The sequence below is a fragment of the Ciconia boyciana genome, chromosome 1 (assembly GCF_034638445.1).
Source record: "Ciconia boyciana chromosome 1, ASM3463844v1, whole genome shotgun sequence".
Lineage (NCBI taxonomy): Eukaryota > Metazoa > Chordata > Aves > Ciconiiformes > Ciconiidae > Ciconia > Ciconia boyciana.
In genome coordinates this window covers 16,613,605-16,628,730 of record NC_132934.1, presented here as the reverse complement: position 1 = coordinate 16,628,730, position 15,126 = coordinate 16,613,605, and the positions used below count along the sequence as shown (strand labels likewise).

At 42.6% G+C, this 15,126-nt stretch overlaps 1 protein-coding gene across 4 annotated transcripts; it reads right to left on the bottom strand.

The window, feature by feature from the left end:
* Positions 1-6,835: 6,835 nt before the first annotated feature.
* On the bottom strand, positions 6,836-13,816 carry CBLL1 (Cbl proto-oncogene like 1). 4 transcript variants are annotated; one of them, XM_072859759.1, is made up of 7 exons: positions 13,535-13,630; positions 11,938-12,018; positions 10,583-10,750; positions 10,126-10,226; positions 9,780-9,863; positions 8,882-8,955; positions 6,836-8,308 (listed from the first exon to the last, which is right to left on the bottom strand). In XM_072859759.1, the coding sequence occupies exons 3-7, from the start codon at positions 10,620-10,622 to the stop codon at positions 7,267-7,269; spliced, it is 1,341 nt and encodes a 446-aa protein (XP_072715860.1). In that variant the 5' UTR covers positions 10,623-10,750; positions 11,938-12,018; positions 13,535-13,630; the 3' UTR covers positions 6,836-7,266. The 4 variants fall into 4 exon arrangements, with proteins under 4 accessions (XP_072715860.1, XP_072715850.1, XP_072715840.1 ...); XM_072859749.1 differs by lacking the exon at positions 11,938-12,018 and having other exon boundaries at positions 10,126-10,223; positions 13,535-13,816; XM_072859739.1 differs by lacking the exon at positions 11,938-12,018 and having other exon boundaries at positions 13,535-13,815.
* Positions 13,817-15,126: the final 1,310 nt, after the last annotated feature.

The window sequence follows — 15,126 nt, the reverse complement described above, 5'->3', positions numbered from 1 at the left end:
TGGACCTGAGCAAAGCCTTGCGTGCCATGCCAATGGTCAATTGTTTATGCTGTTGGAGAAGATGGGATGCCTAAAGGCACTGAAAGGCGAGGATGGATTATGCGAAAGAGGAGGTGACAACTAGGAGCTTTGAAAGGGAAGTACCAAGGTGGAGGGAGTACTGACCTGTTAATTTTTTTTATTTTTATTTTTATTTTTTTTACAAAAATCTGGAGTTATCTGATGAAATCTGCCAATGAAACCAAGCTGGAAGATAATATTAAAGTGAGGAGGCTTTGAATACAGAAAGAATGAGGTGACCTTGGAGGCTGAGGTAAGAGAAGCTCAGCATTCAGAAAACATACTCATGCATTTGCAGATGACTAACAAGCTGCAATTCTGCAGTGGGTGATCATGCACCTGAAATGGCGTGGGAGACGTGGCCTTGGGTGGTAAGCACAGCAAGATGTTACAGACCTCTTTCTACAGGCGTCAGACGGATGGTGGGCAGTTGTACTAGCCTGCTGCTCTTCCGAGCATGCCACAGCAGACTTGCTGGCTAAGTCAGGTACGTGCCACGTGCCAGACAACCAGCACAACAGCATCTGAGAACAGGTACAACCAGGACGTTGCTGAATTGCCTTTCTAATGCAGTCTTCCAAAAAACACAGACTCTGGGAACAGATTTTCCCAGCAGAATGAGGAAGATATTAGCACTACTGTACAATGCACAGGGTACATTTCACTCTAAATTCTCCAAACTTCAGGACTGAGCCCTCCGGTTCGAGAAAGATTAAGCCAAACTGCAATTAATGAGGAAAATTGCTATGAGGATCTTTGTGGAATGGAGAGCCTGTATCTAAGGACTGGCAAAAAGAGATATAGATACATCAGGGATTTAACCTGAGAGAGGAAAGGATATGCAAGATAAAAAATAACATTGTCCTATGAGAAAAAAAAAAGAAGATATAAACTGGCCAAACACAAACATAAGCTAGATATTAGAAGATGGTTCCTAATTTTTACAATGGTGAGATTCTGACACATCCTTTCCAGTTAGAGTAAGAGGAGCAAAAAACCTAAACTACTTTTAAGATGAGGTTTAATGTATTTATGAAAATCATTACACCACATCATACCAGTGGAATCTGGACTTTCCGACTCAGGCTGTTCCTCCCAGTCCTGTGCTCACGTGCACCTGTACAGACTGAGGCAAACATACCTAGCAAAAGCAAGTCAGTCTGGTGGAATACCACATATTGGACTTCAACACCATATTGGATTTGCTCACAGGCTTCAGGTTAAGAAAAAAATATTCTTTTCTAAATTGCACTCCTCAGAACAATTCATTTCAATACTAATGACTCTTCTGATATAGCACAGTGCCCCAGAGCATAAATCCCCCTTCCAAAACTATTTGCCATTTCTTAAATGGACAGGAGACCTAGACAGCCTTAACCAGAGAACCTCACACTCCCATGTCACACATCCCTACCAGCTACTTGTCATCCTCTTAAATCATCATACTCATTTTTTATGTTGACAACAGCAGCATTGTATTTCTGATGCATTATGCGATTTCCCCCTCCAGGTACTGGTTACTTCTGCATTCAACTCTCTGTTACTCTAATACTAACATTTCTCTGGGCAGTTTACCCTCATGCAGATTGTAGCACATACACCTTGCTCCGTTGTTGGATATTGTGGCGATGCAGACTTACTGGCTTATTCTTGAGACAGGCACCTTTGGAAACCTAGACATTTACTGCTCCTCCATTGGGCACTGTTGCTGCTTGGTTAGAGCAATACCATACACTGCTTTTTAATATTTTACTCAATAATAAGCTAGAAGTCAAACTTCATACCTGCTTTCTTTTTGGAGAGCTGACAGGTATGGTGTCAATCCATCATATATCCTGAGCCTGCCTCCTCTCAGTACAGTGCAGACGCTTGGTGACTAAATAACAGGCATTTTACAGCCAGCAAGGGAGATGGAAAATACAGAAGCCATGGAGCCTGTGATGCTCAAGCCTACTCTGAAGCCTCATTTTCACTTTGCAGTGCAGATGAGATTGCCTGTGTGAAATACAGAGACAAAAAATTCAAAGGTCTTGGGCCCAATGGAAAAAGCATTATAACATACAAGACTGTATTTTTCTCAATGTCAAACTAAGTTTCTATTAAGGAAAAAGTATCCTTAAGCACTTCTTTACTGGAAAAGAAACGTCACTCTCAGTTCTCTGTTCCTCATTCCTGTGCTGAATGTGGACGGCTTTCTTTTCTCACCCTTCTTTATGCATCTGCTCCCTAAGAAAATGCCTGAAAGTTTACCTGATCCAGAAATGGCGAAGAACAAGTGCAGGAACTCTCATTAGTACTATGTGATTTTATTTAGTGTAGGAAATAATTCACCAGAAATTATCTTGGAGCTGTGTTCAAGCATTGGTTTTCATAAATAAAACTGAAGAAAACCCTTGTCAACTGACACATACTCACATCTATTTAAAATAACTCATTGTGGGGGTTTTTAAGCAGTTAAGCTGAAGTTCTTTTGTGAAACATTACTACATAAAAATGGAAGCATTCCTGCCTGCATACATTATCACTCTTTCCATTAACAGAAGAACTGTATTACAATCAGTCCTACTAGCACTTGAGAATCACTTGCATTCTATTATCAAAATGAATGCTAAACGTTTCAAGATGACTGAGCTAATTTACCAGCTTCCTGCTGCTATTCCACCCACGCCTTTCTGGATGTATGTTGGGTTTTTTAATCTTTTCATCTCTTGTACTCATGAACCGAGTCAAAAGTGAAAACAATTTTTAAAAAAAACCCAACAAATTAACGTCCATATTTAGAGAACAAGGAGATACAATTCAGGGTAGGAAAAGCTTCTAAAGTCGCTCTGTCTTATGGCTGAGTCAAGACTAAAAGGAGCTTTAAACTTCATTATTCTCACTCACATTGCCCAAATGCCGCTACTTCAGTTTACAAACTGGTCAGTATGAACCATTAGTGTGAATATAACATACCTGAATACAGTGAAGAACCTCACAGTGTGAGGGCACCATTACTATATAAAGATGATTTAACAATTGCTAAGAATTGTTTTTAACACCATCAAATAAAAAACAGGGGAAATACAACTTGGATAATACTGACATTTCCTCTAGAAATGTAGTCAGGATGAAAATGCACGTTTCTCTGCTGCATTGGACCCTGTAGTGTCATATATATGAACAGGAAAAGTTCAAACTTATTTCCCACACGTTCAATATTACGTTGCAACTGCAATCCGCCGTGCTCCTCCAGTTTCCCAGGCTTGACAGTATCTTCTGATGCGACCCTGTGCATGCTTTTGTCAGCAACACGGCAATGCAAGCAGAGAGAAACAACACAAAATCAGACACGAGTTTTACAGAGCAGACAAGATTTTAAGAACAGAGGTGTGTTCAGACTTGATCCACAGAGAAAGCGTATCCACAAATGTGCTTTTGAGAAGACTTGACTTCACATCATACAGGAGACAGTTTTTCTCCCTTGCTATGGGTGCAAATTCTAACATGGAATGAATACGAGTTACTTCCACTTCAGTTTTTAACAAACAGAATTTGACACTCCTTTGCGAGCAGTAAGTGAAAAGAAGTGGAAACTCCATCCAGTAAGGTTTTCCAATTCTCTTGGATCAGACTTCTGAAAAATAATTCACATTTTTCATTTTTCTTTTTTAAAAGGCATGAAAAATATCACAACACATGTAGGTATCCAATCTTTATGTTAATAGCATTTTTTAAAAAGACACCAAAGTACATGTTCACGGTTAGCATGGCTGCAGGCAATCCTTTAAACAAAGTTATAGATGGAATCGAAGATAAAGTGTAAGGAGACGAGCATCTAAACCACGGATGTTTTCAGGCCATCTGCTGGTGTCCTTTCATTCATTCCATGGTGGACACAAACCATCATCAAAACACTTTTCATTCCCTTACGTGACATTATTAGAGGAACCTACAACAGCTGACAAATTTAAATGTCGTCAGAGTTCTCTTCAAACCTTGAGATCTGCTCGGCAATGCCTCGGGAGGGAGATCACTACCACAGACAGGGATATTTATTCAAAATAAACCTAATTAATTCCATTCAAATGTTTGTCTTTACAGGAAGAAATAAGTAGGAATCCAAAGAATTCACAAGTACATCTCACCATTTCTAAGACTGTCCATTATACAATTAAATACAATATATGGCATTTCTGAACTTCAGATTGAAACAATCAGGTATTTTGAAAAAAAACCCTAACCAACCAACTGAACAAAAAAACCCAACCCCAAAACATGCCCAAAACCCCATAAACAAATGAAAAACTGTTAACATAAGGTTTCAACCAAGGCAGACATTTTTTAACTTTGTAAATATGAAAGCATCAACAGTACTTTTACTTACATAGGCATGCTTAAGACTTAATTAAAACATTGATTTAGGTCTTCCTATATAAGCAGGACATAGAAATTTGACTCAAGCCCAAGTCCTGCCTACAGAAGACAACTTTTCAGCAAGTCCTCTATCACGAAGACTTTTGGTCCATGGTCACTAACAATTCAAGGGATCTAACCGATTTTTTGGGTAACATGTCATTATCCATGTAACATGTCACCTTTGCCTCAAATATAAACAGCAAGGAATTCTCATGCATTCTCCACAGTGACATACATTTATCTTTTGTGCTTTTTGATAGAGCAAAGTCTGCTGTTTTCCCTAAATCAATTCAACTGCCTCAGCATCTTCAGAAAAGCCCTTTATCAGTAAACTTCAGGAAGAATAGCAGTGGGCCCATTAAGTTTGAACCCTTCATCTGCTTCACAATGGACTGGATAACATGTAACAGAAGTATGCAACCTGACTTATTTCTAAAAAACTAGCATAATGGAAAGATTTGCCTTGTTTCCTCATCACCTGCAACTGACAGGTAATAGCTGATTGCAGAATGTCTTATTTTCCAAAACAGAGTGCACAGGGGTTGATGCATCTCCCTGCACAAAAGCCTGTCACATGGTGTCCTCATAAGCCTGCATGTGTTACCTTCTCAGCCTAAACAAAATGAAGCTGGTACCTAGAACCATCAGTAAGTCTGTTTAGAACAGGTACGTCAGACCTAAGTTTGGCTTTGCAGAGTCTAAGAATATTCATCAGACATGCAGATTTCCTCCCAGATGTTTTATGCTGTAATATAAACATGCCTAAGCCTACCTCCTACCATGTAATTTAATAGTGACAAATGGGGGTCCTTAAAAGTTCTTCACGTTTATTCTAAGTTACTGAAACAAAATAATGCTGGCAGTCATTTTCGCCTTCATACACACTGAAACAGTTAATTTTCAACCAACCCCATACCACAGCACACTATCACAATCAGCCTCTTTTTCTTTGCCAGTGTGTTTTATTTAAAATTACTTATTTTTCAGAGAAACCAAAACAAAGAACTCTGTCTTAGAAAGAAGCATAATACAGCTAAGCAGACTTTTAATCAGTTGACACTTACTGGCCATTTGTATACCCCAGAACTTATTTGCACATCTCTAAAGAAGTATTTATTTGAAAGGTAGTCTAAAAGATTTGCCCATGGTCACAAAGAAATCAATGGCAGTCAAGGACAGAGAGTAATCTAAAAGAGCCCTTGCTCTGGTAATTAAAAAAATAAGCAGTTTATACTTAAAATTACAAAATTTGGAATGTTGCACTGCCAAAGCTCTTTCATAAATTTAACACTTATGAAGCAGGAAAGAAGGTTTACAAAATAAATAGTAACAATGAGGCTTTAAGATGGTTCAGATTACTCAAGAACAGTAGGAAATTACAAACCTTAGAAAAAAACCACAAGATTTCTTCATCTAAAAGCACCACTGCTAGAAATGTGGCATTTTGAAAAAACAAAGGTTCAGCACTAACATTAATTAGAAATGCAAAGATAAGCACTCCAAACAACAGGCAGTACTGTCATCTTATTGTCCGGTTCTGCCACCAGCTGCACTAAAAAAAATTTCTCATATTTATTATGTTTCTCTTTAAAAGTATGCCATAAATTTTGGGCGAAAACAGACCTGAGGGCCTGCTTATATTGCTACTTCTTAAAAAAAGCAAAACAAAACACCTAACTATTGTCTGTTCAATTAAATCTGCATCACAAAATCAAAAGAGGTAAAGGATGTGTAGCTTTTTATTTCTTTATATCTACATAAGGGATTTCAGACCACTTCTTTCTGGTTATCCAAATGGGAAGTTCTCCTACTGCACATACTATATAAAGCGAGAGAGGCAAATATCACTTCCCTACCAAAAGTTATCTGCTTCTCACAGACATGGCAAGCCAATTCACAGCCACTTCCACGCAAACATAGTCATAGGTAAACACAATAGTTTGAATTCAACTCCAGTGAGTAGTGTACATGTAAACAGAACCTTCTGAATCAAAACTAGCTTTAAAACAAACAAAAACCCTAAAAACTCAATCACAAAAACCCAAACAAAAATAGACAACCCCCCCCACCAAAACCCACAATACATTATTACACGGTTTCATGTCATGCCCCAAGCTGTATTTCCGATAAATTTATTGTGCTGCATAAATTTAAAGAAAAAAGAGAAAGAAAAAGCTGAAATGCAGTATTCTGCATGTCTGATTTCTAGTGCCATGAATTCACCATAGCCTGAATTTGTATAAGTAATGGTAACTGTTAGTAGGAGAAATAGTGAAGTTCCCTCGATATTTCATTATGCTGCCCATTTGGAAAGTATTAGTGCCGAAATGGTGTCCCGGAACTATGTCTGTGTTAACTTCATATAAAAACCCACCACTTCTACAACCATATTTCAATTTAATTATTGTACACAGGTTAACAAAAACGTATCACAAGTGAAACTAAACACTGGATTTAACAAAAACAATATTCAGAATGGTACAACACGTGTTCATTTTCTCCAGGAAATAATATTACAAGTGTTCATCTTAGGACAATTTAGCCACACTAGAGACAGAAGTTCTGTTAAAATGCAACCGTGGTCTACTAAGCCACTTATTTTACGACTACAGAATATTTGAAGTCAGAGTCCTACGGCCAAGGCTTAAAAATCATTTAAGATTCAAACCCCAAAATGTCTTACAGTCAAAATGACAGTATTTAAAAAAAAACCAACACAACAAAATAACTCCAAAACAATTAATTAAAAGGCTGTTGTATATAGTTTTATCCTCTTCATAGCACTCTCTATTCATATAATTGCTCGTATCATTGGTAATAGGGTCTGTATCTGGCTTGATCAGGGTGGTGTGGTCCAGGAAGCGGGGCCTGAGCAGGAGGCCCTTGCATCCTTGGAGGTGGAGGCGGCCCCCGTGGAGCTGGCCATATCCCTGGACTCATACCCCCGGGCTGCGTGAAAGGGGGACTAAGAGTTCCTTGATCTTCACTGAACTGTGGCAAAGAGTTAGGATTATAGTGATGGGGAGGGGGTGCATTTACATTTACGGGTGGGCCTCCGTGCTGAGGAGGGGGAGGTCCTGGAGGAGGATGATTCATGTATGGTGGCATCTGGGCAATTATATGTCCTGGTGGCGGGGTTATTGGAGGAGGAGCAGAGGTCATTGGTGGTGGAGGAGCTTGGCTATATACCATGTGAGGAGTACCTGCTGCCTGGGGAGGATGCTGCAGCGGATGGCTTATTGGTGGAGGTGGTGGTGGGGGTGGTGCATAATGTTGCTGTGGTGGCATAATATGATGAGGGTGTGATACCACTGGTTGACCCTGGTATTCAGGATGATGATGAGCAGGTGCAGGGGCTGGTGGAGGTGGTTCTCGAGCACCTGAATTCGAATCATCCTGAATAGGGACAGTTATTAAGTTGCTGTGTTTTCTCGTTGAAATGCGGAAGGTGTCCTGACTGACGGGGCGAGGTGGCGGTGGAGCCATTGACATCTCTGCAGGAGGTGCACGGATGTCTTCGTGTGGCTGGTTATAATGCTCATGTGGCACATGCTGTAAAGGAGGTGGTGGCATCATGATGTGCTGCTTTGGCGGAATGTGGCTCATATGATGTTTCTCAGGTGGCATTATGAAACGCTCAGGAATTTCAGCAGGCGGTGGGGCAATAGGAGGATGCACAGGTTCAATTGGAGGACGAGTAACAGGCTTTCCAGCTCTCATATGACGGTGGTTGATGTGAGCTTGTAAGTCCCTCTGTGACAGGTAAGTTCTCTTGCACCCCTGAACAATGCTACACATGAAGAGAGACCCTCGGACACACTGCTCGATTCGCTGCACAGGTTCATTACAGCTAAATCAGAAAACATTGGTTTATGGTCATCACAGAGAGCTCAATCTGCAATTTTTTTTTTGTTAAAAGTCAACCAGTTTACTGTAATTACCCAAATTAGAACTGACTATTTTTTCCTCACTGTAGCAATGAAAGAAACATTTCCTTGATTTTGAAGTTTATCTAGTTTTTAAGTCTCCAAACACAACTATGAAAGAACGTAAAAATTTCATGAGGTAGAAATTTATAAGTAGCATCACTCTCTCACAAACTCCTTCTGCGCATTAAGACTTACCAAGAGTGACTCTCACTAAGTAAATTAAACTGCTGTTTATTCCTTTTCAAATTAGAGCAGTAACAGGTTATCTACATAAATACTTACGCACTGAAGTAAACACTGATCTCTTACAATCCCAAAATATGGGATACAAAACTATAATCAAGTAGTGTAGTAGAGAGTACTCTACTGCCTCTGCTAAGCGTACATAAATAAGAACCATGTTAATACAGTATCTGAGATAAGATATATCTGAAATAAGATATTGAAGTTACTTTCCTACATTTCCTTTAATAACAAATCTTGAGATTACTTACCCTGGACACATCTTGTCTCCCTTTTTCTCATGTAGTATAGCACAGTCATAACAGAAAACGTGCTTGCAAGGTATCTAGAGACAAAAAATGGCTCTGTTAAGACATCTATATATAAATATCTATGTCATTTTGCACAATACAGTTCCTCCCTCCAGCACACAATTTCTAATAACAGAAGGAACTAAGTTACCTATGAGGTGGACAGGCATAGTGGTAGTTAGCAGTTTACAGCACCTTCACATAGAAACTTTCTAAAACAGTTTGTGTTGAGTTTGGGTTTTTTGGGGGGTAGGTTTGTTTGGTTTTTTTAAGAGTTGACAAAAACATATAGTCTTGAAGTAATACCAACACTGAATGTTTACAGAAGCTGCATGTGCAATCTGATTACACTTGTCTTGCTGGCAAGGAAGGAAAGTTTTAAAAGCATTAACTGTCATTAAGTCAGATCCTGAAGCCTGTTACATCATGCTTAGAAATCTAAATTAGTGTAACAAAATCCCCGAGATTAATGTTAAAGGGACATAAAAGTGAACAGTGTTTTCTAACTTCATTGTAAATCTTTAACTGAGATAAAGAGCTTATTTTTAAAGCTAAAGTTGTGTAAGGTCAAAACCCACTGAACTTGAAGGTTTTATTGTTGGCGACGGTGTTTTAATTTTTTGTTTGATATTTTCAAGCTTACTTTATTAAATCAGGGGATAAAGTGAAATCAGCCAGACAGATGGAACAAACACACTTCAGCAGTGAAGGGCCCCAGTTCTATCCTGATATTATTCTGCTTTTTATTCAGAGGCCTGCTGAAATCAGTAACCTCTAGAGGCCTCATAGAGACACAGTAAAACCTAATTTTACCTAAAGGGAAACCATGTCTGCATCATCCACTGATAATTTCACTCACCATGCGTCCATACATTTTGATGGGCAATCCACACTTATCACAGAAATGGACTGGTGTATCATCCTTTTCCCCCAGCAAGTTTATCTGATAGGATAGAGAAGGGGGTGGGAAAACAAAATCCAACATCACTAAAGCTTCTCATTTCAGTTATCACCAACACAACATCATGTTATTTCTGAATTAGTTGAGAAGGAAGCAAGAACACCACAAACGTGAGAAAGCAGAGGATGTATTTTCAGTCAGTCAAAAGTAATGGAAGCGCTTTTATTTAAGAAGGTACCTACCAGGACTACCTACAGTTTAGCAAGATTCACAAAGATTCACGACTTCCCATCCATTACTTTACCTTATAGTCCCAAAAGATGGGTCCAGGGAACCTCCTTTGATTGCCAAACATTTCACTTCCTTTGCATTCGTATCGCTCCTCTTCGTTATAATCAAATTCTTCTGTGGAAAGAAGAAAGAGAAGAAAGACACGAGCCAACCACAACGCTTTCCTCATTGACACTGGCTGCTATTAAGAGCATGTGTCATTCTATACTGAAATTGTCAAGAAATGACACAGCACTTCTAATCTGCTGGGCCCATTCTACAGAAAGGTACAGTCAAAATAGTAAGACAGTCTGTTTTGGGAATGTGCACCATTTAATCCTTATAGTGCAGCAGCACCTGGAAATTTGAAACTTGTTTTGCACTTGGACAGAACCTGGGACTCTTAAGTCTCCAAGACTGAATGAAGTCTTGAACAATGCTGCAGAATAATACGCCTCCCTACTACAGGGCTAGTAATTATATTAATTTACCTTCATCACCAGCTTGTGTCTTTGAAGGCATCCTGTTCATATTTCTTGGAGTTCGAGGTGCAGGTTTGGTTTTATTGGCCTGTTTTGAGATAAGCTTTATAGGGATTCTTCTACGAACATCAAGACCACCCAATGATCCTGAACTATTTGTTCCTTGCAAATCATTGTCTATGAAAGGAAAAAAAGAGTTTATGTAATTTTTAACTTATCTAATAGTTTCTAAAGAGGCTAAATATTAACAGAAGAGTTTTAAGAAAAATAACTAAAGCTTGTTTAAGACTCATACAACATATCGAAGTTTAATTACTAGAAAATAAATATCTTCACATACAATTTCTTCTAGAAGTCAAGTCACAAAATTGTACAGGGAACAACCATGATTTTAGGAAACCTGGTTCTAAAAATAAAGATATTTTTAAAAGTTAGCTAGTCTGTTATTTCTCCACAACAGGAAAAACACCATTAATTGTATAGCTCCTCTCACAGCGTGAATAGTACTGGAGTCCATTCTTTGTACAACCTTGACAACATAGAATTTCTTATGAGAAAAGGTAATTTTTACAATTTATGTAAATCATTTATTAAAGTCGGAAGGAAACTAGTTTCCATATTAACTCAGCATCCTGACATATCACTTAGAAGTTTAGCATAAAGTATCACAAAAATATCAGTACTTAAGAGTACGTAGTAGTATCCTTGCTAAACTGAAAATTATTGTTCCCCACTACATACAGAATTCTCTTTAACCAGATTTAAATCCGAGTACCAGGGCAAAGGAAGCAAGAAATGGCCTGACACATGCATCAGTAGATACAGGCTCCAAGAGGTAATCTAGAGAGGGTATTGCAACAAGCAACACCAATGAAGGGGGTACAACTCCCTCAACTTCCAGTAAGTCTACTTTAAACCACTGCATAGCATCTCATTCATACACAAATAAAATTATGTCCTTCACGAATCTACCCAGCTCACTTTCACTTTAATTGAAAATCCCTTTTGACAGGCATTTGACATGCTCAGCCTCAAAGGGGTGTGCCACAAGCTGTTACACTGTGAGCCCTGCCGTTCCACTTGATACGGCACTGCAGCCCTGGAATGATCACTGAGGTCCCAAAGGATTACAGCACGGTAGCATCTGGACACTGAAATTAGGGCCCCATTAGTGTAACTCTGCACAGTGCCTCACAAACTACTGCCCCTCAAAGCCTATAACCACCCCACACAACACAACAAGTAGGAGGAAAAACAAGAAAAAAAAGGAAAGAGGATTGCTCTAAGTTATTCAGCAGCTACCACCAAAACCAGGAACTGCGACAAAGTTTCAAATTGGGACTGTGCCCTGACAGTCACTTTACCTCAAAATCAAGAGCCCTCAATTTCCTCTGAGAGATCAAATGTATTTATTCCTCTTAGCACTGCGGTTGACATGTTTCACTCTAAAAGGCAATATGTAAAAAGGCACAAACAATAAAGCCTATTTTTACTTTTGCTCATTTGTTGCTTTTGTTTAGGCAGTTCTGTTGGCTAAATAGATGACCCAGCAAACATACAACTATGATGGCAGGCTTCCCCAGAGACTGCTAGCCTAGAACATTGGAAATAATAATGCTAAAGCTATTTTCCACCTGTCGGGAAATTCTGTTTTCTACCAGCGTATGCAAAAATGCAACACCATAGACGAGAAAAAGTCTCTGCAGGACCTCAATCCATTCACAAATAGGGATAACTAAAACAAATTTAAAAGAAAAAAACAACTTGTGTGTTATTCAGTCCATTGCACCGTCAATAGGAAACAATTTTAAGTTCTGACATGTGTCTTCCATATACCTTAGCAAGCTAGGAATGTTTATATGAGTTAGCTGCTCAACTAATCCTAACTAGCAACTTTATTAGTCATTCGTGTTTCACGGAAGGATAATAAATTGCACTCTGTATAAGCATAACTAGCAGGATTAAGTTCAGAAAAAAATAGCAAAAACATACCAAAATTGTTAAGACTACTTAGAAAAGCTCTAACTGAGGTGTTACATCCTCCTGAACTGTGACTTTCATCAACTTTTCTTAAGTTTTATTTTTGTATTTCAGGTTTTCTTAAAATTCATAAATACAGCTCAGCTACTATACCTTATACATATAAATTGATAAGGCAATCCTTGCTAAGGGAAAGAAAAAAACAAAAAAATACCCTAGCAAAAAACCCCACGCCCACTCATCTATGCATTACACCATGCCAGCACGCTAACCAGCAAAGTACCAAAGCTACACAACCGAACTGAAGCACGTGAGAAAGTTTCCTCTTCAGAACACGACCAGAAAACACATTCTCGGCACCGATCCCGGGAAACACAGCGGGCAAACAAGCGCCTCGCCGCCACCTCCGAACCGCTACAGGCTGTGCCCACCTGCCGCAGGCCGACGAGCTCCGCACACACCGCGCTACCCAGCGCAAGGCCGCCCGCCCGCCCCGGCGCGGCCCGAGAGCGCGCAGCCGCCGCCGGCAGCGGTCGCGCCTGACGCTGCGTCAACCCCCTCCGCGCTCCGCGGCCCGCCCCGGGACGGGCGAGGGGGCTCCGGCCGCGGAGCGGCCCCTCAGGCCGGCGGCGGAGCCCTCTCGGGGTGGGGGCCGGGGCCCAGTGCCGCCGTGCCGGGGGGTGGAGGCGGGGCCGCCGCGCGCCGGGCGCGACCGCTGGAGAGCGCGCGGGGGAGGGGGGGAGTGGGGGACCGCGAGCCCGGCGCTGAGGGGAGAGAGCAGGCCCCGCCGCGCGGGCTGCGGGGAACCGCGGCGAACCCGGGCCCCGCCGGCGTTACCGAGCGCCGGGCCGCATCCCGCCGCCACCCTGGCACCGCCCCGCACCCAGCGGCCCCGCGCGCGGCCTCTCCCCGCCCGGTAGCGCGGAGCGGGCCCAGGTGGGGACGGGTATAAATGGGTCTCCCGGCCTCTCCCCTCCTCACCATTGTGGTCCATGATTCGGCGCGGGGCACTGTGGGCGCGGAAGGGTGCGGCCGGAAGCGGAAGCGGCTGGGAGACGGGCGGGGGGGCGTGAAAAAGTGCGCAGTGGGGAAGTGTCTGCGGTACCGCCATCGCCGCGTCCCTGTGGAGCGGCCGCCCCGCAGGACAGCGAGGGCATGGCGGAGCCCGCGGGGGAGCTCGGCGGAGCCGCGCCGCAGCGGGACCCTCGCTCCCGACAGGCTCTGCGACGAGGCCGGGGAGGAAGGCGCGGCCGTTCCGCAGTGCCTGCCGGGATCGCGGCTGGCGGACCGCTGCCCCCTGGGGGGTGTAGTGCCGCATGCGCCGCGCCTGCGCGCTGTGGCGAGCGGCGGGGGGGCGCCCGCGGACATGGCGGCGGCGGGCCTGGGTGCCGCCCTGCCGGGAGCCGCGGGGTGACCGGGCCTTCCCGGGCCCTGTCCGGCGGCGCCGAGGAGGTGGGGCGCCTGTGCGGGCCTCGGCGGCGCTGGCGGGTGTGCTGTGCGTCCCCCTCGGGGCCCGCCCCGGGCTCTGGGGGCTCCTGCCCCGCTGGGAAGCGCTTCCAGCCGCTCTGGGCGGAATTGCGGCGCGCTCTCGCCTGGGTGGCTGGGGGGATGGCGGGCTTCGGAAGGCCTTGGAGCCGCAGCAGGGAAGAGTAGTTGGAAATAGGAGGCGTGCCCCTGTGGCTTCTTGCGGAAGCATAAAATTAAAAATTAGAGGGATCTGTCTGTTCCGGAGCCGTGACAGCCCGGCCTGCGGGCTTAGGGGGAGGGTGGTCGTTATGGTGCGGGCTTCCAAGAAATTGGACAAATCTGAAACTACGTTGGGCACTCTCATGTGCTAAGGGTCAGCTGTAAGTTTTACCATGGAAACAGTGGATTCCTGACAATCGGGGCTACAGAAATGCCAGTGACTTGCTGGAACAGTGCACCTCCAGTGCACCCTACAGCTTCACAGCAATAGAGCTCACAACCTCGAGGAACTGCATTTGTAATTTCCATAAACTTCGCATTTTGTAAATTCTATGCCATTCAGTGGGATACCGTCTTTATAGAGAGAGTGTTTCTAGAGCACTGAAGAAAGGAGAGAAATCTACAGTTAAGCCATAGGTTATGGGGTAGAAAGTGGCCTGAAGCAGCCCTTCCACAATCCTAAGGTAGGGGTAACTCTACTCCAAGCACTTCAGGTTGGTGACTGTCTCACTATAAGTCTCCAGGGTGGGATCTTGTGTCCCTGCAGACGTCTCTCACTACCTTTATAGCCTTAACATATAAAAGCTGCCATTTAAGCCTAATCTTTCTTGTCTTATCTCCACAAGGCAGAGAGAACAGGTTTTCCCTTTTGTCTTTGTTGTTCCTCGAAAGGCAGGCCCAAGGGAAGTGTGAGCCCGATCCCTGCATAATATGCTTTGTTTCCCCATAATAGGAATTCACAAAGAGAAGAGTTTAAAAAAAAACAAACATGCAGAGGAATGGAGCATGTTTTCAGTATGCACAACTTTATTTTCTAGTTAATGAATACAGTTACTTTTAAAATGCAGCTTTTTAAAAGGGTAAAAACCTTATAATATATATCCAAA

Coding starts and splice junctions, on each gene's coding strand:
- CBLL1 (XM_072859739.1), bottom strand. CDS start 13,664: ATGGCGGTACCGCAGACACTTCCCCACTGCGCACTTTTTCACGCCCCC. Junction 10,751..13,534: donor CCGAATCATGGACCACAATG/GTGAGGAGGGGA, acceptor TTCCTTTCATAG/ACAATGATTTGCAAGGAACA. Junction 9,864..10,125: donor CCATCTTTTGGGACTATAAG/GTAAAGTAATGG, acceptor CTATCCTATCAG/ATAAACTTGCTGGGGGAAAA.